The sequence below is a fragment of the Acipenser ruthenus genome, chromosome 29, assembly GCF_902713425.1.
Source record: "Acipenser ruthenus chromosome 29, fAciRut3.2 maternal haplotype, whole genome shotgun sequence".
Classification (NCBI taxonomy): domain Eukaryota; kingdom Metazoa; phylum Chordata; class Actinopteri; order Acipenseriformes; family Acipenseridae; genus Acipenser; species Acipenser ruthenus.
The window spans coordinates 14,124,659-14,150,038 of record NC_081217.1 but is presented as its reverse complement, the minus strand read 5'-3'; the positions used below and the strand labels follow the sequence as shown (position 1 = coordinate 14,150,038).

The 25,380-nt window shown below is 44.1% G+C and overlaps 1 protein-coding gene across 5 annotated transcripts in view; it reads left to right on the top strand.

Annotated features, from left to right (window-relative positions):
* The window catches only part of LOC117431239 (proto-oncogene tyrosine-protein kinase Src-like), an 86,382-nt gene that overhangs the window by 34,576 nt on the left and 26,426 nt on the right, over positions 1-25,380 (top strand). For 2 of the 5 annotated variants that reach the window (XM_034052019.3, XM_059004425.1), the window contains exons 2-6: positions 6,590-6,823; positions 8,863-8,962; positions 10,772-10,789; positions 12,541-12,639; positions 13,520-13,623. In XM_034052019.3, coding sequence (XP_033907910.1) covers positions 6,604-6,823; positions 8,863-8,962; positions 10,772-10,789; positions 12,541-12,639; positions 13,520-13,623 — 541 coding nt within the window. In that variant the 5' untranslated portion in view covers positions 6,590-6,603. The remainder of the gene's footprint in view (positions 1-6,589; positions 6,824-8,862; positions 8,963-10,771; positions 10,790-12,540; positions 12,640-13,519; positions 13,624-25,380) is intronic. The other 3 variants (XM_034052028.3, XM_034052011.3, XM_034051999.3) reach the window with 2 other exon arrangements.

The window sequence follows — 25,380 nt, the reverse complement described above, 5'->3', positions numbered from 1 at the left end:
CTTTTTTTTAAGTTACATCAGTAGGTATGGTGTTCTTTTCTTTGAAAGCTTCATTTTTTCATCTGTGAACATAGAGCTGACGCCAGTTTTGACTCATCTGTCCAAAGGACATTCTCCCAGAAGGATTATGGCTTGTCAATATGCATTTTAGCAAATTCCTGTCTGTCTTTTTTACGTTTTTCTTTCAAATGTGGAGTCCTCCTGGGTCTTCTTCCATGGAGCCCACTTTCGCTCAAAAAGCGACGGATGGTGCGATCAGAAACTGACATACCTTCACCTTGGAGTTCAGCTTGTATCTCTTTGGCAGTTATCCTTGGTTCTTTTTCTACCATTCGCACTATCCTTCTGTTCAATCTGGGGTCGATTTTCCTCTTGCAGCCGCACCCAGGGAGGTTGGCTACAGTTCCATGGACCTTAAACTTCTTAATAATATCTGCAACTGTTGTCATAGGAACATCAAGCTGCTTGGAGATGGTCTTGTAGCCTTTACCTTTACCATGCTTGTCTATTATTTTTTTTCTGATCTCCTCAGACAACTCTCTCCTTTGCTTTCTCTGGTCCATGTTCAGTGTGGTGCACATAATGATACCAAACAGCACAGTGACTACTTTTCTCCATTTAAATAGGCTGAATGACTGATTACAAGATTGGAGACATGTGTGATACTAATTAAAGAAACTAATTAGTTTGAAATATCACTATAATCCAATTATTTATTATCTTTTCTAAGGGGTACCAACAAATGTGTCCAGGCCATTTTAGAATATCTTTAGAATAAGCAATAATTCATCTCTTTTCACAGCTTCTTTGCTTTATTCTATGACATACCAAAGGCATGCAAGTATACATGATAAAATAGCTTTTAATTTCATCACTTTTCAGGAGGAATGAAGCATTATTTCAATGAGCTGTAAGGGTACCAACAAATTTGAGCACGTCTGTGTATATATATATATATATAGAGAGAGAGAGAGATGATTGAGATGATTGAGGGGGGAGAGAGGTGGCAGGCTGTAGTTTTTGGGGGTCTAGAGAGTAGCTGTGTGCTCTGAAAAATGTATTCAATACCAAAAAGAATATTTATAAATAATAATATAAGAAAGTTTACAAACTAGAGGAGGCCATTCAGCCCATCTCGCTCGTTTGGTTGTTAGTAGCTTATTGATCCCAGAATCTCATCAAGCAGCTTCTTGAAGGATCCCAGGGTGTCAGCTTCAACAACATTACTGGGGAGTTGGTTCCAGACCCTCACAATTCTCTGTGTAAAAAAGTGCCTCCTAATTTCTGTTCTGAATGCCCCTTTATCTAATCTCCATTTGTGACCCCTGGTCCTTGTTTCTTTTTTCAGGTCAAAGAAGTCCCCTGGGTTGACATTGTCTATACATTTTAGGATTTTGAATGTTTGAATCAGATCGCCGCGTAGTCTTCTTTGTTCAAGACTGAATAGATTCAATTCTTTTAGCCTGTCTGCATACGACATGCCTTTTAAACCCGGGATAATTCTGGTTGCTCTTCTTTGCACTCTTTCTAGAGCAGCAATATCCTTTTTGTAACGAGGTGACCAGAACTGAACACAATATTCTAGGTGAGGTCTTACTAATGCATTGTAAAGTTTTAACATTACTTCCCTTTATTTAAATTCAACACTTCTCACAATATATCCGAGCATCTTGTTGGCCTTTTTTATAGCTTTCCCACATTGTCTAGATGAAGACTTTTCTGAGTCAACATAAACTCCTAGGTCTTTTTCATAGTTCCCTTCTAAAATTTCAGTATCTCCCATATGATATTTATAATGCACATTTTTATTGCCTGCATGCAATGCTTTACACTTTTTTCTATTAAATGTCATTTGCCATGTGTCTGCCCAGTTCTGAATGCTGTCTAGATCATTTTGAATGACCTTTGCTGCTGCAGCAGTGTTTGCCACACCTCCTATTTTTGTGTCGTCTGCAAATTTAACAAGTTTGCTTACTATACCAGAATCTAAATCATTAATGTAGATTAGGAATAGCAGAGGACCTAATACTGATCCCTGTGGTACACCACTGGTTACCTCGCTCCATTTTGAGGTTTCTCCTCTAATCAGTAGCTGTTAACCACTCCCTAATCCATGTGCATGCATTTCCTTGAATCCCTACTGCGTTCAGTTTGAGAATTAATCTTTTATGCGGGACTTTGTCAAAAGCTTTCTGGAGATCTAAGTAAACCATGTTGTATGCTTTACAATTATGAAGTCAGGCTTATTGGTCTGTAGTTACCTGGTTTGGTTTTGTCTCCCTTTTTGTGGATCGATATTACTTTTGCTATTTTCCAGTCTGTCGGTACAACCCCTGTGTCAAGAGACTGTTGCATGATCTTGGTTAGCGGTTTGCAAATAACTTCTTTCATTTCTTTGAGTACTATTGGGCCCAGGGGATATGTTTATTTATTTATTTATTTATTTATTTATTTATTTTTTTAAATTTAGTCGTTGCCGATTTAGTTTTTATTATTTTCTCCCCAATTTGAAATGCCCAATTATTTTATTATGCTCAGCTCACCGCTACCACCCCTGCACTGACTCGGGAGGGGCGAAGATGAACACACGCTGTCCTCCGAAGCGTGTGCCGTCAGCCGCCCGCTTCTTTACACACGCGAACTCACCGTGCAGCCGCCCAAGAGCTACAGCGTCGGAGGACAACGCAGCTCTGGGCAGCTTACAGGCATGCTTACAGGCGCCCGGCCAGACTACAGGGGTCGCTGGTGCGCGGTGAGGCGAGGACACCCTGGCTGACCTAACCCTCCCTCCCCACTGGGGCGACGCTCGGCCAATTGAGTGCCGCCCCCTGCGAGCTCCCGTCCACGGTCGGCTGTGGAATAGCCTGGACTCGAACTCGCAACGTCCAGGCTATAGAGCGAATCCTGCAAGGGATTTGTTTATTTTAAGAGCTCCTAGTCCCTTTAACACTTCTGCCTCTGTTAAGCTCAGTACTTCTGTTTTCTACATGTTAACCACTCCCTAATCCATGTGCATGCATATCCTTGAATCCTTACTGCGTTCAGTTTGAGAATTAATCTTTTATGCAGGACTTTGTCAAAAGCTTTCTGGAAATCTAAATTAACCATGTCGTATGCTTTGCAATTATCCATTGTCAATGTTGCATCCTCAAAAAAGTCAAGTAGGTTAGTTAGACACGATCTCCCTTTCCTAAAATCATGTTGACTGTCTCCCAGGATATTGTTACCATATAGGTAATTTTCCATTTTAGATCTTATTATAGTTTCCATCAGTTTACATATAATAGAAGTCAGGCTTCTTGGTCTGTAGTTACCTGGTTTGGTTTTGTCTCCCTTTTTGTGGATCGGCATTACGTTTGCTATTTTCCAGTCTGTCTGTACAAACCCTGTGTCAAGAGAATGTTGCATGATCTTGGTTAGTGGTTTGTAAATAACTTCTTTCATTTCTTTGAGTACTATTGGGAGGATCTAATCCGGCCCAGGGGATTTGTTTATTTTAAGAGCTCCTTGTCCCTTTAACACTTCTGCCTCTGTTATGCTAAAGTTATTTAAAATTGGATAGGAACAGGTCGACATGTGGGGCATATTGTCCATGTCCTCCTTTGTAAAAACCTGTGAAAAGTAATCATTTAATATATTTGCTATTTTTTTTTCTTCATCTATGATTTTGCCATTTGTGTCTTAGACATTTAACCTCCTATTTGAATGTTCTCTTGCTGTTATAATATTGGAAAAACATTTTGGAATTGGTTTTAGCCGCCTTAGCAATATTGATTTCTATCTCTCTCTTGGCCTTTCTAACTTCCTTTTTGACTTGTGTTTGCAGTTCCAAGTACTCTTTCTGTGTACTTTGTTTTTGGTCCCTTTTAAACGCTCTGTAAAGTGCCTTTTTTCGCTGAATATTTTTTTTAATTGATCTATTAAACCATTTTGGCCATTTTGTTTTAGATTTAGATTTGTCTACTTTTGGGATGTAATTGTTTTGCGCCTCTAGTACTGCATTTTTAAAAAACAGCCACCCTTTTTCTGTGGATGTTTTCTCTGTTTTACTCCAATCTACTTCTGTTAGTCTCTGTTTCATACCTTCATAGTTTGATTTTCTGTGTCTGTATGGCCAGTCTTCAGGGAGAATTTGTCATGTGCTTAGTGATGTCATTGCCAATGTCGTTGATGTCATATGTGATGTCAAGTGTGACCGGAAACATACACAGGGTGCAGAGTAAAGGTTGCGCGGCTACCTTAACTTGCAATTTCCTAACCCTTTGGACTTTTGCAACCAAACCTTAACGTTACTTTAACTAAGTTTTTGCCATTGAATTTCCATTGTTTTGCAGAAGGCATCCTGGAAAATCAAACAACCACATTTGCCATAAGTTATCACTGATTACCAGTTTTAATCCAGACAGAAACACAGATGTGACCCATGTGTGCTGAACTATATATTCCATGTCTCCCTATTCAGTGCGTACCTTGCGTGAGGGGCCTCTTGAATGCATGACAAATGCAACTTCAAAAATCAAAAATCCTCGGATACCAACATATTTTGCTTGATGCTTGTAGATCTCATCAACATCTATCCAAACATATCTTTGGGTAATTTTTTGGAGTCCCCCCACACAAGTTATTACAGCCTAAACTTGATACAAATAGCAAAAATTCTAATTTCAAGGGGGTTAATGAGCAGTGGGGGGACTTGAAACCAAAAGTTTTTCACAGAATTTGGAAGGCTGGTTCCTAAGGTTCTTACAGCAATACTTACATTTTAGGACCCACATCCTCTACAGGGTAAAGGTTAGGCTGAAGTTAGAATAAAACTCGTCACTTACTCGTCTTGCAATTTGCCAGAAGCGAGTCGGGTGCTGCTAGTATTTTGTTCTGAAAAGCCCTGTTCAATACGAGTAGATTGAGGTGCTACACATGATATAGCATCTGAATTGCACCCAGGGTGATTTTTCTGGTCAAGGTCCCTTTCTCTCTTTTAGGTTGACCATAGTAAGGTCAAATGTCTATCATTTCTGAACTCATTGTGTTTGAAAACCTCCAGGTAAATTTTTCTAGGAAAATCTGAGACGGACGGGCAACGGAATGTCCCTTTTTTGGTTGAGCTGACGTGGAATGACCCTCATGCATATTGGTGGGGTTTTACCCTCCTTTTCAGCCAGTTGACTTTAAAATTGACTTTAAACAGTACCTTCGTTCAAACCTTAACTAGTCATACTTTCACTCCAACTACATAACCGCTACGCTACACAGATTCACATCTTAACCCTTTCAACAGACTACGCTACTATTTACAATTGGGGCAAATTTCAATGTGTTTTTGTTTCAGATTATTAAACGTGCGCAAGCAGCGCTTTCATACCCTGCAGTCCTGACTGTCTGTGTCCATTCTCTTGTGGGTCTGATGTCACCACTAGCCAGCCTGGTCACAAGGTGTTTGTGTCTGGAATGTAGGAGTGTTTTATGCTGTTTCATACCCTGCAGTCCTGACTGTCTGTGTCCATTCTCTTGTGGGTCTGATGTCCCCACCAGCCAGCCTGGTCACAAGGTGTTTGTGTCTGGAATGCAGGAGTGTTTTATGCTGTTATTTGAGATCATACTTATTGATCTGCAAAGTATGGATATAATACAGTCATTTTATGTGAAAACTAGAATTGAATTGTGGTGATGTTTTCTACTCTCTCTGTTAAATTGTAGCCTCGAATTGTATATTATATATAAAGTGGTGGTCTTGGCAAGAGAAAAAAAAATCAGGCAGATCATCCCTCCTTACTGGAAGCATGTGTGTTTCACGCAGGCAGATCATCCCTCCATACTGGAAGCGTGTGTGTTTCACGTACTGGGAATTTTCTACTGTCTGCACTGGGAGGAATGGGAAACTCAAGCAATTATCTTTTAGCTTCTAGAACTGTGCAAGTTGGAGGGATTACAAACATGCGTGGTGTTCTGTATAAAACATTTTTTTTCATTTTCAAATGACATTTTTACACTAGCTAGTTCTAGTAGGGGAGTAACAATTCACTGTGCATCGATGGATCATGACACTTTCGTTACATGATATTTTGTAATAGAGGTGTGTATAGTTTGTATTGGGATACAAGACCACAGCATGACTCGCTGCAGTTCACCAAATAGTTCTTGAATGAAGTGTGTTTTATAGTTCTAGTATTATGAATACATACTCTCCCTATCTCAACATTAAACATGCATTAACCCAAGTAGCCCACATGTATTGTAGCCCATATTGTGGAGCAGCCTGCACATCCCAGTCCATTCTAGTGCTGGTGCTCAAATATTAGGGTATTGTTGTTGTTTTGTGTAACTCGTGATAGTGCTGTTTTGAAGCAGCTTTGAAATGTATAAAACCAAATATTCAAACACTTGTATTTTGACCATACAAAAGAAAGTATAAAAAGGAATATTTCAGTGGATAAAGGTATTGGTCTATTTTTATAATACTTGTAGCTTTTTTTTTTAAATCCATCATTTCATTGGTGAAATCCATTTTCTTTAACAGAAATAAGGTAAAAAGTGCGGCAAAACCAAAGCGTGCCAAGTTAATGTGAGACTGACTGTTTGCGTTGTCAAGTTTCAGGCCCTGTGATGGGGGGAGCAAAGAGTAAGCCCAAGGACCCGGGCCAGCGCTCTCGCAGCCTGGATGGGACCATCAGCACCAGTGGCTCCCACTACCCCAAGCACCCCCACCCCCAGACACAGACCCCCCAGCGCAGCCCGGCCGGCGCCTCGCAGCCCTGCAGCAGCAGCACGGCCGATCTCACTCCCTTCGGGGGCGTGGAGCCCATGGGGGCTGGCCCGCTTGCAGGTACGGAGCACAGAGTAGCTTTCACTTCAATTGCTTGTTACATGGTGCTCTGGGTTCTGGAGCTCCAGTAGTCCGCTCTTGTTCTCTAAATCTGCCTTTACCTGAGCTTGTTTGGAGAATATTTAGTGCTGGAACTGGACAGCCTTCCTCATTTCATTCAAATCATGTGACGATGTGACCTTTCAGCTCCACCTACTCTGCATTTATATAGACTGAGAAAGTAAATGGGGTTGGCAGAAGTCAAACAGTGAAACAAATTAAAAACAGTAATTTGAAACAAATTCTTTTTGTATAAGTTACAGTTAAATGTGTATACAATGAAAGCAGCCCTGTGCAGCTCAAAGCCAGGTAAAGGCTAAATGAGAACTCAGTAATGGAGCATCCCAACCCAGAGCCACTCAGAATGAAAGCTTTTTACATTGTTTGCTTTAAGAATCAACAGTTATAAATTGAGTTTCTAACCATCAATCGAATATTCATTGACAAAAGATTACCAGGCACAGTACAGTGTAAGTCAGGGCTGTCAAACTCAGCTCCTGGAGGGCCGCAGTGTCTTCTGGTTTTCCTTCCACCCGAGCTCTCAGTTACTTAATTGGTCTAATTATTTGATTAATTGGACACATTTAACACTTCTCTTCAGGCTTCAAAATGTTTCATAGGTAGTGTAGCTTGAATCAAGTGAATTTTTAAAACCATCGACTGTAAAAGACCTTGAAAAATATTAAATATGTCAAATTGAACAAATAATTAGATGAATTATGTTAATTGAGAGCTCAAGTTGGAATGAAAACCAGAAGACCCTGCGGCCCTCGAGGGCTGGAGTTTGACACCCCTGGACTGTAAGGCCATTTAGTTTTTTATATTGAACCTTTGTAAAGAATTCAGTTTGTGTACCACTTGTCAGTCCAGGGTTGGTGCTAGTGTTGTTGTATCTGGTAAAGCTGTATTGGAGTGTTTTGAGGCTTGGCTGCAGTATAGCGAGGCTCCTGTCTGGCACACACGGGTCTGTGGTTGTAGCCCTGATGAGTTCTGTCTTGAAAATGATGGGTTCAAATGGAGTTCTGCTGTAAATAGCTGAATGAGTTACCATACTTTAATGTCACTTTTATGAAGATTGTAGTTCTTGAAATATACTACAACACAGTCAAATGGATTGTAAAACTTTTTTGTATTTCCAAGAAAGTGCAGCAGCTAAAGAGTTAAAGGCCAGGCAGTGCAGACTTGTCTCTTCCAGTCAGTTTGGGGAGGGGATGCCCATTGCTAATGAATGAGAAAGAGAAGGGGGATGATTACAATAGTATGCCAGAAGGAATGTGGTGGTGTGTATGGAATGTGGGCATGTGCTTCGGATTGAAGTTTTGGGATCTCAGTTCCAGGTGGTCTGAATATTGTCAGTGTTGGGGGTTTGTGACCAAGCCAAACTCAGTGTGTGTTTATTGATTCATGCGCAGTTAATGGTATTTAAAGTAATTGCTACAAAGGCTTCTAATGTGCAGTTTTAAAAGAAACATGTTATAGCACACATGGATTGTCATTTAAAAATGGATTGTCATCTCTGGTACTACTTTAGATTAAAGGAAGATCGCAGTTTCTAAGCCTTATTCTCGGGTTATCTGTTTCCACTTCCTGGGTCATTTCACCTCTGCCGTGTCTTCTGGGTCGTGTTCCTGGCTGAAAGCTTGTCCATCGATAGAATGATTGGTTATTGACAAGAAGAAAGACAGTGAAGGGGTGGGGACAATTTCACTCTTCAGGTGAAATGACTGAGGAAATACAAGACAGTCTGAAAGCATGTATTCTTTAACAGATAACAGAGTTTGAAATGAATATACATCTTTCTATAACATGTTTCTTTCAAAACGGCTAATTTGAGACCTATGCAAACATTAATGTGTGGCGGAGAGATTTTATGGAAATATTTTGTTACAATTTACTTTAAGATAATTGCGGTTGTTGTGTTATTTTTGTAGCCCCTGTTGTGTGATCTTTTAAAGACAGTGGGTGTGTGGCTGTATGTCTCACTACTTTCTCTGCTGTAGGGGGTGTCACCACGTTCGTAGCACTGTATGACTACGAGTCTCGGACCGCCACGGACCTGTCTTTCAAGAAGGGAGAGAGGCTTCAGATCGTCAACAACACGTAAGGACAGGCCAGCTCCCTCAGCTCCGTCCTGCAGTGCCGTGTCCTGCCCTCTCCTGTCCTGCAGTGCCGTGTCCTGCCCTCTCCTGTCCTGCAGTGCCGTGTCCTGCCCTCTCCTGTCCTGCAGTGCCGTGTCCTGCCCTCTCCTGTCCTGCAGTGTCGTGTCCTGTCCTGTCCTGTCATATACTGCAGTGTCCTGTCTTGCCCTGTCCTGTAGTGTCCTGTCCTGCACTGTTCTGCCCTGTCCTCTCCTGTCCTGTCATGCACTGCACTGTCCTGTAGTGTCATGTCCTCTTGTGTCCTCTCCTGTCTTGTCCTGCACTGTCCTGTCCTGTCCTGCAGTGTCTTGTCATGCACTGCACTGTAGCCTCCCCTCAGACAAGCAGTCTTCCCAGTCACTGCTGACAGCAAGGGTCCAGGGATTAAACTGCTTTTACTAGGAGAATAATTAGCCACAGTCTGAGGTGTAAGAACCCACCCCAGAGTCATTCAACATGGGAGCAGCTGAACCCATTAACCCATTAATGAGCGCTGTCATTACCAGCACCTTAATAATAATGAGAATATAAGAATATATACACAAGATATATGAATCGTATGTATGTGTGTGTGTGTGTGTGTGTGTGTGTGTGTGTGCAGCATGTAAACAGATAGCTGTGCACCACAGCGCGTTTCCACGCTCTTGTGTCGTCCTCAGGTGGATAGTGTTTGCTGTTTAGGAACCCCTGTATTTATATACATCATTTCTCCCAGTTAAATGGATTATTGAATTAGTAAATTCAATTACACAAACTTAGAAAATATTCATAAGGAAAAGGATGTGTACGTAGACGAGAGCAATGCATGTGATACAAAGCACCGTAAACCAACCAATAGTCACTCTCATGCAAACTGAATATTTAAAAACATTGATTGTAAAGCACAATTTGCTTATCTAATAATACAAATGAAAAACACAGGCAAAATACAACATTTTCCTTTTTCAATTCTTCCAAGCAATTAGGTCATTTTATTAAAGAAACTTGGATCATTGTACCACTATGAAGCATCATTTCTTATCTAACAGCAAGGAAGTCAGTTTTGTCAGAAGACTTGACTTCTATAAAAGAGTACTTGTTATACTGTGTTTCACTAAAGACACTTGTGTAATTATCAGTTCTCGTATTAAACTTTCTTACATATATGGGCAGAAGTCTAAGGTTTCATTTAGACGTGTGGTTCCATACTTTTCAGTGTGAATATCCAGTATGATTCCCTTTTAACACTACATTTATGATGCTGAACACGAGGCCCGTACCAAACAAATACATCAAATAAACACTATTCTGAAGAGGCTTGCTCTTTGTAATATATTGAAACATATATATTTGAAATCTGGGGTAGTGCAGTGTGACTCTGGGGGACCACATAGTTAAGCAGCCAGTAACAGGACCCAGAAAGCACTGCTGAGGTAACCTAGGAAGTGTAACAGTTTCCTGCGAGTAAGGCATGGAAGCAGAACTTTGAACTTAATGTAGTCCCAGCAATAAAACCTGCATGCTTGTGATCACATGTGTTTGTCAAAACTGCACATATGAGCCTTAATGGAAGTGCAAAACATGTCACATTTCGGGAATTATTTGACCTACAATTCCTTTAAAAAGCCCCGACAGAAACAGTTATAGTTTCATTTTGGAACTGTTCTTTTCAAGTCTTTTCTAAATGCACTGCTTGCTGATCTGACTCTGTCTCTGTGCCGTGTCCTGGAACCTGCGGTTTTATTTTTCTAACCTCTTTTTCCCCCCTTGCATGCTTCATGACTTAATTTAGGAGAAAGTTGAACAGCAGGTCAGTACCCTTCCTTTCTTTCTCTCTCTCTCGCTCTCTGTCTCTATATAATCATCTATCCATCATACGTGTTTGTGTGTAAAGAACCAGCTATGTAAGATGGAATAAATAGGGTGCAGAATAATCCTCTCACTGCGTATCATTCATGTTGTATAGTTTGCAGTTCTGTTTTGTTTTCATTTTCACCCTTCTTGTTTAAGTGTGACCTCCGTGTGGTTCACAGCAGCGTCTAGTAAAGACCACGATGGGAGACAAAAGGGAAGAGTGAGACTAATTTGATACTGTCTCACTTTCAACACCTGTGTCAGCTTCTGTGTATGTATGTTGAGAGTGTATTGTATGCTGTGTGTTTCAGGGATGGATGAGAGGTAATGGAGTGTATTGTATGCTGTGTGTTTCAGGGACGGATGAGAGGTAATGGAGTGTATTGTATGCTGTGTGTTTCAGGGACGGATGAGAGGTAATGGAGTGTATTGTATGCTGTGTGTTTCAGGGACGGATTAGAGGTAATGGAGTGTATTGTATGCTGTGTGTTTCAGGGACGGATGAGAGGTAATGGAGTGTATTGTATGCTGTGTGTTTCAGACGGATGAGAGGTAATGGAGTGTATTGTATGCTGTGTGTTTCAGGGACGGATGAGAGGTAATGGAGTGTATTGTATGCTGTGTGTTTCAGGGACGGATGAGAGGTAATGGAGTGTATTGTATGCTGTGTGTTTCAGGGACGGATGAGAGGTAATGGAGTGTATTGTATGCTGTGTGTTTCAGGGACGGATGAGAGGTAATGGAGTGTATTGTATGCTGTGTGTTTCAGGGACGGATTAGAGGTAATGGAGTGTATTGTATGCTGTGTGTTTCAGGGACGGATGAGAGGTAATGGAGTGTATTGTATGCTGTGTGTTTCAGACGGATGAGAGGTAATGGAGTGTATTGTATGCTGTGTGTTTCAGGGACGGATGAGAGGTAATGGAGTGTATTGTATGCTGTGTGTTCAGGGACGGATGAGAGGTAATGGAGTGTATTGTATGCTGTGTGTTTCAGGGACGGATTAGAGGTAATGGAGTGTATTGTATGCTGTGTGTTTCAGGGACGGATGAGAGGTAATGGAGTGTATTGTATGCTGTGTGTTTCAGACGGATGAGAGGTAATGGAGTGTATTGTATGCTGTGTGTTTCAGGGACGGATAAGAGGTAATGGAGTGTATTGTATGCTGTGTGTTTCAGGGACGGATGAGAGGTAATGGAGTGTATTGTATGCTGTGTGTTTCAGGGATGGATGAGAGGTAATGGAGTGTATTGTATGCTGTGTGTTTCAGGGATGGATGAGAGGTAATGGAGTGTATTGTATGCTGTGTGTTTCAGGGATGGATGAGAGGTAATGGAGTGTATTGTATGCTGTGTGTTTCAGGGATGGATGAGAGGTAATGGAGTGTATTGTATGCTGTGTGTTTCAGGGATGGATGAGAGGTAATGGAGTGTATTGTATGCTGTGTGTTTCAGGGATGGATGAGAGGTAATGGAGTGTATTGTATGCTGTGTGTTTCAGGGATGGATGAGAGGTAATGGAGTGTATTGTATGCTGTGTGTTTCAGGGATGGATGAGAGGTAATGGAGTGTATTGTATGCTGTGTGTTTCAGGGACGGATGAGAGGTAATGGAGTGTATTGTATGCTGTGTGTTTCAGACGGATGAGAGGTAATGGAGTGTATTGTATGCTGTGTGTTTTGACGGCTGCTTGTTCTGTCTGTTTCAGGGAAGGAGACTGGTGGCTGGCTCGCTCTCTCACAACGGGGAACACTGGTTACGCTCCCAGTAATTACGTAGCGCCTTCGGACTCCATCCAGGCGGAAGAGTAAATCTCTTGCTTTCTAAAAACAAATATTAGGATAAAGAAGCCCTCTGTCTGTTTATACAGTGTCTGTCTGCTAACACTTTAGATACAGGTATTAAATCCATGCTTGACGAAGGTGAGGAAAGCTGTCTGTCTGTAATGACATAAACAAACCTGGCATTCTGTTACAAGTCAGTTCCAGTTACGATGGGCCAAATCTAAGAAGACTTTGACAGACAGCGGACATGTCCTTCTGTATCTAAAACACATGTATGAGAGACTTCTGACAGTGTTGTTGACTGAGGTAAAACCCATGAGAAGTTCAGTGTTTGCGAGCATCATGAGTGGGTCTGGATTTTGATTGTCATATTTGTTCTCAATTTGTCAATACCTGCCTTAGAGCTGCATTGGGCTTGCCTGGAGAATCCGAACTGCTGGTACTTAACAGCTTTCCTAATTCCATTCAAATCATGAGACAATGTGACTTTTCAACTAGCCTCACCAACTATCCAGGATTCTCCAGCCAATCTCAAAGCAGGTAAATGAAGATTCAGAGTAAAATTCTGTTAGCTCAATACTGGAGCCACAGAACCACTCAGAATGATTGCAAACACCATAAGTAGTAAATGAGTTACTAGGTGAAGGCTAAGTGATTGACTGCATAAGTAGTAAGAGAGATCAATTAATAGGTGAAAGCTAAGGGATTGACTGCATTCATATCAGATACAAGAGTTGAAGGAAAGAGCGGAGGGCAGTGATGGGCCACTGTACATCTGTCTTAAGTTTTTGAAAGTGGCCAGACAGTGACCTTTCAATGTGTAGCCTGTCGTCTGACTGGATAGCAACATATTCCGCAGCATATTTGTTAGTGTGTTTCCTATTCTGTGTGTTTCCCCCTCAGGTGGTACTTTGGAAAGATCACTCGGAGGGAATCGGAGAGGATACTGCTGAACCTGGAGAACCGGAGAGGAACCTTCCTGATCCGGGAGAGCGAGACCACAAAGGGTGGGGCTGGGCAGCGCATTCATGTCACACACAATATCTAAAAGAGAATAAACTAACCAATCATAACGTCAGGACATAAACGCAAAAGCAAACAGATAGCAGAGGACAACAAGAGACGCTCTTCTCAAGGGCTCCAAATGTTAATCAAATGTTAGACCGAACAGATAAGTCTTAAGACCTTTTTTAAACCTATCAACTGACTGGCAATTCCTGATGTTAACGGGGAGGTCATGCCATAGCACAGGAGCCAGGTAGCTAAAAGAACGACCACTGAGACCAACCTGTTTCACATCAGGAACAACCAGCAGGTCAGCCTGGGAGGAGCTAAGGGTACAAACCGGCTGGTAAGGACAAAGTAATTCAGTAAGGTAAGCAGGACCCGTATCATTGCATGAGCAATAAGCCAGGAGAAGTAGTTTAAAAGAGAGTCGATACTTGATGGGAAGCCGATGAAGTTTAGCCAGAAGTGGTGTAATGTGGTGGTACTTTTTCATACCAGTCAAGATTCTGGCAGCTGTGTTCTGAGCTATTTGTAATTGTGGTCATGTCCTAGTATACTTGCCTCAGGCGGCCGAGGAGAACACACAAGAGATGGAGGTAGAGAGATTGACGTTGTTACACTGACACAGACGCACAAGATTTAATTAATAAACACAAACAAAAAGTAAACAATAATGTCATGTGACGCTACCAGCAATGGTAGCACACAGAGGACGGTTCAATACTGTAAAAACACTAGAAATAAAAACACAATACCACAAACTATCAATCAAAGGTGCCGTGAAAACGGCAGGCCTTGCAGCAGCCCCGATCCTAGGGATCGCCATGTTTTTATACCGATTCTCTGCTGAGACACGCTCACCTGCCTGCTGGAACAGCTGATTGCTTTCAGCTGCTGCTCCACGCAGACAGAACATAAGAACATAAGAACATAAGAACATAAGAAAGTTTACAAACGAGAGGAGGCCATTCAGCCCATCTTGCTCGTTTGGTTGTTAGTAGCTTATTGATCCCAGAATCTCATCAAGCAGCTTCTTGAAGGATCCCAGGGTGTCAGCTTCAACAACATTACTGGGGAGTTGGTTCCAGACCCTCACAATTCTCTGTGTAAAAAAGTGCCTCCTATTTTCTGTTCTGAATGCCCCTTTATCTAATCTCCATTTGTGACCCCTGGTCCTTTTTTCTTTTTTCAAGTCAAAGAAGTCCCCCTGGGTTGACATTGTCTGTACCTTTTAGGATTTTGAATGTTTGAATCAGATCGCCGCGTAGTCTTCTTTGTTCAAGGCTGAATAGGTTCAATTCTTTTAGCCTGTCTGCATACGACATGCCTTTTAAACCCGGGATAATTCTGGTCGCTCTTCTTTGTACTCTTTCTAGAGCAGCAATATCCTTTTTGTAACGAGGTGACCAGAACTGAACACAATATTCTAGGTGAGGTCTTACTAATGCATTGTAGAGTTTTAACATTACTTCCCTTGATTTAAATTCAACACTTCTCACAATATATCCAAGCATCTTGTTAGCCTTTTTTATAGCTTCCCCACATTGTCTAGATGAAGACATTTCTGAGTCAACATAAACTCCTAGGTCTTTTTCATAGTTCCCTTCTTCAATTTCACTATCTCCCATATGATATTTATAATGCACATTTTTATTGCCCGCATGCAATACTTTACACTTTTCTCTATTAAATTTCATTTGCCATGTGTCTGCCCAATTTTGAATGCTGTCTAGATCATTTTGAATGACCTTTGCTGCTTCAACAGTGTCTGCCACTCCTCCTATTTTTGTGTCGTCTGCAAATTTAACGAGTTTGCTTACTATATCAGAGTCTAAATCATTAATGTAGATTAGGAATAGCAGAGGACCTAATACTGATCCCTGTGGTACACCACTGGTTACCTCACTCCATTTCGAGGTTTCTCCTCTAATCAGTACTTTCTGTTTTCTGCCTGTTAACCACTCCCTAATCCATGTGCATGCATTTCCTTGAATCCCTACTGCGTTCAGTTTGAGAATTAATCTTTTATGCGGGACTTTGTCAAAAGCTTTCTGGAAATCTAAGTAAACCATGTCGTATGCTTTGCAATTATCCATTGTCAATGTTGCATCCTCAAAAAAGTCAAGTAGGTTAGTTAGACATGATCTCCCTTTCCTAAAACCATGCTGGCTGTCTCCCAGGATATTGTTACCATATAGGTAATTTTCCATTTTGGATCTTATTATAGTTTCCATAAGTTTACATATAATAGAAGTAAGGCTTATTGGTCTGTAGTTACCTGGTTCGGTTTTGTCTCCCTTTTTGTGGATCGGTATTACGTTTGCTATTTTCCAGTCTGTTGGTACAACCCCTGTGTCAAGAGACTGTTGCATGATCTTGGTTAGCGGTTTGTAAATAACTTCTTTCATTTCTTTGAGTACTATTGGGAGGATCTCATCTGGCCCAGGGGATTTGTTTATTTTAAGAGCTCCTAGTCCCTTTAACACTTCTGCCTCTGTTATGCTAAAGTTATTTAAAATTGGATAGGAACAGGTCGACATGTGGGGCATGTTGTCCGTGTCCTCCTTTGTAAAAACCTGTGTAAAGTAATCATTTAATATATTTGCTATTTTTTTTTCTTCATCTATGATTTTGCCATTTGTGTCTCTTAGACATTTAACCTCCTCTTTGAATGTTCTCTTGCTGTTATAATATTGGAAAAACATTTTGGAATTGGTTTTAGCCCCCTTAGCAATATTGATTTCTATCTCTCTCTTGGCCTTTCTAACTTCCTTTTTGACTTGTGTTTGCAGTTCCAAGTACTCTTTCTGTGTGCTTTGTTTTTGGTCCCTTTTAAACGCTCTGTAAAGTGCCTTTTTTCGCTGAATATTTTTTTTAATTGATCTATTAAACCATTTTGGCCATTTTGTTTTAGATTTAGATTTGTCTACTTTTGGGATGTAATTGTTTTGTGCCTCTAGTACTACATTTTTAAAAAACAGCCACCCTTTTTCTGTGGATGTTTTCTCTATTTTACTCCAATCTACTTCTATTAGTCTCTGTTTCATACCTTCGTAGTTTGCTTTTCTAAAATTGTAAACCTTAGCTTTAGTCATTACTTTTGGGGTTTTAAAAAATATTTCAAATGAGACCATGTTGTGGTCTGAGTTTGCCAATGGCTCTCTGACCTCTGTTTTAGTTATTCTGTCTTCATTATTTGAAAAGACTAAATCAAGGCATGCCTCCCCTCTAGTCGGTGCCTTGACAAATTGCGTTAGGAAGCAGTCATTTGTCATTTCCACCATTTCAATTTCGTCCGTCGTGCCCCCCATTGGGTTTTCCCATTTTATACAGGGGAAGTTGAAATCCCCCATTAGTATGGCTTCTCCTTTTCTACACGCATTTCGAATGTCATTGTATAACAGATTATTTTGCTCAGCGTCTGAATTTGGCGGTCTATAGCATGCTCCTATTATTATGCCCTTTGAATTTGTGTCCATTATTCTGACCCATATTGATTCTGCATTGTTTCCTTTGTCCTGATTTAACACCTGGGCTTCAAGGCTATTTCTTATGTATAGCGCTACCCCTCCGCCTCTTCTGTCCTGCCTGTCTTTCCTATACAGTGTGTACCCACTAATATTATATTCGTCTCCATCACTCTCAGACAACCAAGTTTCTGTAACACCTATCACATCGTAGTTACTTGTTAGTGCAGTAGCTTCAAGTTCTAACATTTTGTTTCTGAGACTTCTAGCATTAAGATAAATACATTTAATAGTGGTCTTACCTGAGTTGTTGCCCTTGTTTTGATGTAGTCTCCCTTCTGTTTTTTTGTTTTCTCCCCCCTTCCTTTCTAGTTTAAATGCTTCTGTACCGCCTGAAGGATCCTTTCTCCGAGTAGATTGGTTCCCTTTCTGTTTAAGTGCAGTCCGTCCCACCTGTATAGATAGTCCTTGTTGTAGAAAGTGCTCCAATGTTCAAGAAAGGTGAAGCCTTCCTGTGTGCACCACGATTTCAGCCATGCATTTTGATTTTGTATTTCCAGCTGTCCATATGGTCCTTTGCAAGGCGCTGGCAGTATCCCAGAAAATACCACAGTTTTGGTCTTGTCTTTTAATTTCCTTCCTAGCTCTCTGAATTTGTTTTGCAGGGATCTTGGCCTGTCTCTTCCAATGTTGTTTGTACCAATGTGGACGACTACTACCGGGTCATCTCCTGTTTGTTCTAGGAGCCTGTCCACATTCTCAGTGATGTGCTTGACTGAGGCTCCTGGAAGGCAGCACACTGTTGTAGTAAGGGGGTCCAAACTGCGAACTGAACTTGCTGTGTTTCTCAGTATGGAGTCCCCAACAATCATGACCTCCCTTCTTTTTGCTGCCTGGTCAGCACTGTTTATAGGGTCCTGGGTGTTGTTTCTTTCATTCTCTTGATGTTGGTTTTGGTCATCTAAATGTTGAAGTGGCTCAAATGTGTTGGCTGTCTGGATTTCTGGTGGTTGTGTTTGACGAAGTTTCTTTTTTTCCTGCTTCTGCCTATCTGAACCCAGCTGTTTCGACTCTCTTCCATCTCCCTGGTGGCTTTCAGTCTGCTAGGGGTGCAGACTTCCATGAATTGAGGGTGTGTCAGCTCCTCAAGCTCCTGTTGCTGTCTCATTTCCTCCATCTCCTTTTCTAGCAGGCTTAATCGCTGAAGCAAGTCCTGGATGGTGCGGCACTTTACACAAACTTGGTTGAGCTCTGTTGGGTTTTCTCGGATTTCCCACATCATGCAGTTGTCACAGATTACTGGCTTGAAGACCATTTTTTTTTTTTTTTTTTTTGTTTAGTGTAGCTTCTGCAGCTGTCAACCTGCTTTCAAACTGCTTCTAACTGCGTTGTACTTGTCCACATCTGTACTTCTCCCACGATGTCGCTTCCACACGCTGTCGCTGGGAAGTCTGCCTGCCTTTTGTTTGTTTGTGTTTGTGCTGCGTGCTCCGCTCCTCCCCCGTGTCCCAGAATGCCGCGGGATTTGAATCAGCTGCTCCGAGTTTCAGCTTATCAGAAAAATACACGCAGCTGCAAGGCTTTAAGCTGCAATGTTTTCTGATTAAAGCAACTCCAGATTTAAAGATGTAATTCCTCCTTTCTGCTTCTAACTGCGTTGTACTTGTCCACGACTGTACTTCTCCCACGATGTCGCTTCCACACGCTCTAGTAGGTAGCGGTCCCAAACGGAGCGTCATCACAATTAAAAAATTCAATTAATCTATTTACACAAAAATATATGTACAACAATCAATCTCAAATATACAAATGTACACAATTCCCCATGTGCAGGGCTTCTGCCCTGTCACAGTAATCTATCAATTGCTTTAGATGGAAGGCCTGCAAATAGGGAGTTACAGTAGTAGCCTAGAGGTTACAAAATCATGGATCTCCATCTCAGCATCAGTGAGAGAGAGAGAGAAAACTTTTAACTTTGCGAATCTTCCGTAAATGGAAAAAGAGGATTTGACAACAGAAGAAACATGTGCCTCAAAAGACATTGTGGTTCTTATTTGTAATGCTAATGTATTGTGTACGATAGCGTATTACAAACAATATAATGTGCATGAGAATAAATATTACCAAATGTTTGAGGGTTTGTTTCCGAACACAAAAAAAACTTTTCCTGTCTTCGTCAACTAAAAAACTACATGCGAAGCACAATCGGACAGGAAAGACTTTCTGGATTAGCCATGTTAAATATAGAACGGGACATTCCAATTGATTTGGAGCGAGTGATCGATAACTTAGACCTTCTTGGTAATGTGACGTCGTCTTCCTCTTCATTAAGGTAAGAAAAAAAATCTAGATATTTTCAATAATGATAAAATATTTAAATAGAATGCATTTAGGGTTTCATAATGGGCGCGAGTATGGCTTCACAAACGCATACTGTGACATTGTATCCCACAATTCTATCCTCTTTGATGTAAACTACTGTAAAGAGTCTGTGTATATGTGTATAAGGGATCTACAATGTGGTGTCTATGCCATCACTGTGCCTTACCTGACCCGTGTTCTGACAAGGCTTTCCAGCACACACTGCTTCACTGGTACAGTAGGTGGGTTCATTCAGACAACGTGTAGTTATATTTGTATTTGCATTGGCACTTCACTCATAATCGGGCGCACAGTAGCAGGGCTTCAGCAGGGCCCGAGGGTATGCGGTGCTCCTCCAATTAAAACCAGGGCTCAGACTGCATCTGCCATTGCTAGTACTGTACTGTGTGTGGTTATAGCAGATAGGAGTTTATAATGGAGGCTTGTCTCCTCCTGAGAAAAAAAACTTTCTGAGTTTCTCCAGTTAAAACCGGTGCTCAGATCACATGATCTGCTACTGCAAGTACTGTTGCTAACAGCAGATAGGAGTTTATAACAGAGACCTGCCTCCTCTGAAGAGCCAGAACTGCTGTTACTATAGGGATGTGGAATCGGGGTTAGGTGAAAATAATAGCTTTTTTTTTTCGTTCTAGCATTTTGGACAATATTTTTTAAAATTGAGGAGACACTGCATATCCCTTGGCTATGTCTCAGATCTCTCTTCAATGACTCCTGCATTGTCAGGTTAATTATATAAAAACCCATGACAAATAAAAATACCCGCTAATTTATCAGACAGTTAGCATCAATCGTTGTACTCTGGATTAGAATATTAGACCAATAAGACTAATCATCTGTAACAACATCTTATTGTATTACTTGTATTGTAACGCTTGAAATGTTTTTGCTTACGATTGTAAGTCGCCCTGGATAAGGGCGTCTGCTAAGAAATAAATAATAATAATAATAATAACAATAGTTTTTTAACTTTGATTTTCTTCATTTATTTAAAAGCATGACCAAGTCCATACTTGACATTCTTTAGGTAGACTCTGTATGCCACACATTTCTATATGGTAATGCACTGGATGTGAGTCAGTCTTTGTCACAATCATGTTATTTACAGTGGTGGTGTTTGTGTATAAGTGCTCATGAATTGAGTGGGAATGTACAGGGCTTCCCAGGTGAAAGACTGCATGCTGACGTGTTGGAAACAAGCCTGGTCAGGCAGCTGTGAGTGTAGAAAAGCTGCTGGTTCTATTCTTTCAGCACTGTAGAGATGGGTGAGAGGTGTGTGCAGGGGTCTACAAGATGGGTTGAGAGGTGTGTGCAGGGGTCTGCAGGATGGGTTGAGAGGTGTGTGCAGGGGGTCTGCAGAATGGGTTGAGAGGTGTGTGCATGGGTGTGCAGGGGTCTGCAGAATGGGTTGAGAGGTGTGTGCAGGGGTCTGCAGGATGGTTGAGAGGTGTGTGCACGGTCTGCAGGATGGGTTGAGAGGTGTGTGCACGGGTCTGCAGGATGGGTTGAGAGGTGTGTGCAGGGGATGCCGAAAGGTTGAGAGGTGTGTGCAGGGGATGCCGAAAGGGTTGAGAGGTGTGTGCAGGGGTCTGCAGAATGGGTTGAGAGGTGTGTGCAGGGGTCTGCAGAATGGGTTGAGAGGTGTGTGCAGGGGTGTGCAGGGGTCTGCAGAATGGGTTGATAGGGGTGTGCAGGGGTCTGCAGAATGGGTTGAGAGGTGTGTGCAGGGGTCTGCAGGATGGTTGAGAGGTGTGTGCAGGGGTCTGCAGGATGGTTGAGAGGTGTGTGCAGGGGTCTGCAGGATGGGTTGAGAGTGTGTGCAGGGGGTCTGCAGGATGGGTTGAGAGGTGTGTGCAGGGGGTCTGCAGGATGGGTTGAGAGGTGTGTGCAGGGGTCTGCAGAATGGGTTGAGAGGTGTGTGCAGGGTCTGCAGAATGGTTGAGAGGTGTGTGCAGGGGTCTGCAGAATGGGTTGAGAGGTGTGTGCAGGGGTCTGCAGGATGGGTTGAGAGGTGTGTGCAGGGGTCTGCAGGATGGGTTGAGAGGTGTGTGCAGGGGGTCTGCAGATGGGTTGAGAGGTGTGTGCACGGGGTCTGCAGGATGGGTTGAGAGGTGTGTGCAGGGGTCTGCAGAATGGGTTGAGAGGGGTGTGCAGGGGTCTGCAGAATGGTTGAGAGGTGTGTGCAGGGGTCTGCAGGATGGGTTGAGAGGTGTGACCAGGGGTGTGCAGGGTTCTGCAGGATGGGTTGAGAGGTTTGTGCAGGGGTCTGCAGGATGGGTTGAGAGGTGTGTGCAGGGTCTACAGGATGGGTTGAGAGGTTTGTGCAGGGGTCTGCAGGATGGGTTGAGAGGTGTTGTGCAGGGGTCTACAGGATGGGTTGAGAGGTGTGTGCAGGGGTCTACAGGATGGGTTGAGAGGTGTGTGCAGGGAGTCTGCTGAATGGGATGAGAGGTGTGTGCAGGGGTCAACAAGATGGGTTGAGAGGGTGTGTGCAGGGGGTCTGCAGAAATGGGTTGAGAGGTGTGTGCAGGGGTCTGCAGGATGGGTTGAGAGGTGTGTGCAGGGGTCTGCAGAATGGGTTGAGAGGTGTGTGCAGGGGTCTGCAGAATGGGTTGAGAGGTGTGTGCAGGGGTGTGCAGGGTTCTGCAGGATGGGTTGAGAGGTTTGTGCAGGGGTCTGCAGGATGGGTTGAGAGGTGTGTGCAGGGGTCTACAGGATGGGTTGAGAGGTTTGTGCAGGGGTCTGCAGGATGGGTTGAGAGGTGTGTGCAGGGGTCTACAGGATGGGTTGAGAGGTTTGTGCAGGGGTCTGCAGGATGGGTTGAGAGGTGTGTGCAGGGGTCTACAGGATGGGTTGAGAGGTGTGTGCAGGGGTCTACAGGATGGGTTGAGAGGTGTGTGCAGGGAGTCTGCTGAATGGGATGAGAGGTGTGTGCAGGGGTCAACAAGATGGGTTGAGAGGTGTGTGCAGGGGGTCTGCAGAATGGGTTGAGAGGTGTGTGCAGGGGTCTGCAGGATGGGTGAGAGGTGTGTGCAGGGGTCTGCAGAATGGGTTGAGAGGTGTGTGCAGGGGTCTGCAGAATGGGTTGAGAGGTGTGACCAGGGGTGTGCAGGGTTCTGCAGGATGGGTTGAGAGGTTTGTGCAGGGGTCTGCAGGATGGGTTGAGAGGTGTGTGCAGGGGTCTACAGGATGGGTTGAGAGGTTTGTGCAGGGGTCTGCAGGATGGGTTGAGAGGTGTGTGCAGGGGTCTGCAGAATGGGTTGAGAGGTGTGCGCAGGGGGTCTGCAGAATGGTTGAGAGGTGTGTGCAGGGGTCTGCAGAATGGGTTGATAGGTGTGTGCAGGGGTGTGCAGGGGTCTGCAGAATGGGTTGAGAGGTGTGTGCAGGGGTCTGCAGGATGGGTTGAGAGGTGTGTGCAGGGAGTCTGCTGAATGGGATGAGAGGTGTGTGCAGGGGTCAACAAGATGGGTTGAGAGGTGTGTGCAGGGGGTCTGCAGAATGGGTTGAGAGGTGTGTGCAGGGGTCTGCAGGATGGGTTGAGAGGTGTGTGCAGGGCCTGCCGAAAGGGTTGAGAGGTGTGTGCAGGGGGTCTGCAGAATGGGTTGAGAGGTGTGCGCAGGGGGTCTGCAGAATGGGTTGAGAGGTGTGTGCAGGAGTCCTGCAGAATGGGTTGATAGGTGTGTGCAGGGGTGTGCAGGGGTCTGCAGAATGGGTTGAGAGGTGTGTGCAGGGGTCTGCAGGATGGGTTGAGAGGTGTGTGCACGGGTCTGCAGGATGGGTTGAGAGGTGTGTGCAGGGGGTCTGCAGGATGGGTTGAGAGGTGTGTGCAGGGGGTCTGCAGGATGGGTTGAGAGGTGTGTGCAGGGGTCTGCAGAATGGGTTGAGAGGTGTGTGCAGGGGTCTGCAGAATGGGTTGAGAGGGGTGTGCAGGGGTCTGCAGAATGGGTTGAGAGGGGTGTGCAGGGGTCTGCAGAATGGGTTGAGAGGTGTGTGCAGGGGTCTGCAGGATGGGTTGAGAGGTGTGACCCAGGGGTGTGCAGGGTTCTGCAGGATGGGTTGAGAGGTTTGTGCAGGGGTCTGCAGGATGGGTTGAGAGGTGTGTGCAGGGGTCTACAGGATGGGTTGAGAGGTTTGTGCAGGGGTCTGCAGGATGGGTTGAGAGGTGTGTGCAGGGGTCTACAGGATGGGTTGAGAGGTGTGTGCAGGGGTCTACAGGATGGGTTGAGAGGTGTGTGCAGGGAGTCTGCTGAATGGGATGAGAGGTGTGTGCAGGGGTCAACAAGATGGGTTGAGAGGTGTGTGCAGGGGGTCTGCAGAATGGGTTGAGAGGTGTGTGCAGGGGTCTGCAGGATGGGTTGAGAGGTGTGTGCAGGGCCTGCCGAAAGGGTTGAGAGGTGTGTGCAGGGGGTCTGCAGAATGGGTTGAGAGGTGTGCGCAGGGGGTCTGCAGAATGGGTTGAGAGGTGTGTGCAGGGGTCTGCAGAATGGGTTGATAGGTGTGTGCAGGGGTGTGCAGGGGTCTGCAGAATGGGTTGAGAGGTGTGTGCAGGGGTCTGCAGGATGGGTTGAGAGGTGTGTGCAGGGAGTCTGCTGAATGGGATGAGAGGTGTGTGCAGGGTCAACAAGATGGGTTGAGAGGTGTGTGCAGGGGGTCTGCAGAATGGGTTGAGAGGTGTGTGCAGGGGTCTGCAGGATGGGTTGAGAGGTGTGTGCAGGGCCTGCCGAAAGGGTTGAGAGGTGTGTGCAGGGGGTCTGCAGAATGGGTTGAGAGGTGTGCGCAGGGGGTCTGCAGAATGGGTTGAGAGGTGTGTGCAGGAGTCTGCAGAATGGGTTGATAGGTGTGTGCAGGGTGTGCAGGGGTCTGCAGAATGGGTTGAGAGGTGTGTGCAGGGGTCTGCAGGATGGGTTGAGAGGTGTGTGCATGGGTCTGCAGGATGGGTTGAGAGGTGTGTGCAGGGGGTCTGCAGGATGGGTTGAGAGGTGTGTGCAGGGGGTCTGCAGGATGGGTTGAGAGGTGTGTGCAGGGGTCTGCAGAATGGGTTGAGAGGTGTGTGCAGGGGTGTGCAGAGGGTCTGCAGAATGGGTTGAGAGGTGTGTGCAGGGGTGTGCAGGGGTCTGCAGGATGGGTTGAGAGGTGTGTGCAGGGGGTCTGCAGGATGGGTTGAGAGGTGTGTGCACGGGGTCTGCAGGATGGGTTGAGAGGTGTGTGCAGGGGTCCTGCAGAATGGGGTTGAGAGGGGTGTGCAGGGGTCTGCAGAATGGTTGAGAGGTGTGTGCAGGGGTCTGCAGGATGGGTTGAGAGGTGTGACCAGGGGTGTGCAGGGTTCTGCAGGATGGGTTGAGAGGTGTGTGCAGGGGTCTGCAGGATGGGTTGAGAGGTTTGTGCAGGGGTCTGCAGGATGGGTTGAGAGGTGTGTGCAGGGGTCTACAGGATGGGTTGAGAGGTGTGTGCAGGGAGTCTGCAGAATGGGATGAGAGGTGTGTGCAGGGGTCTACAAGATGGGTTGAGAGGTGTGTGCAGGATCCTAAGGGATGGTTTGAGAGGTGTGTGCAGTTGTCCTAAGGGATGGTTTGAGAGGTGTGTCCAGGTGTCCTAAGGGATGGTTTTGAGAGGTGTGTGCAGTTGTCCTAAGGATGGTTTGAGAGGTGTGTCGGGGATCGCAGATAGCTCAGATTGTATTCACTTGTATTTTATAACATGACACGTATCGTCTTCATACAGCTGGTATTCCACACCTTGCTGTGAATGTCCTCCTCACATTCAGCTGGCTACTGGTTACGTGATGATAAAAGCACTTTAAGAACATAAGAAAGTTTACAAACGAGAGGAGGCCATTCAGCCCCATCTTGCTCGTTTGGTTGTTAGTAGCTTATTGATCCCAGAATCTCATCAAGCCGCTTCTTGAAGGAT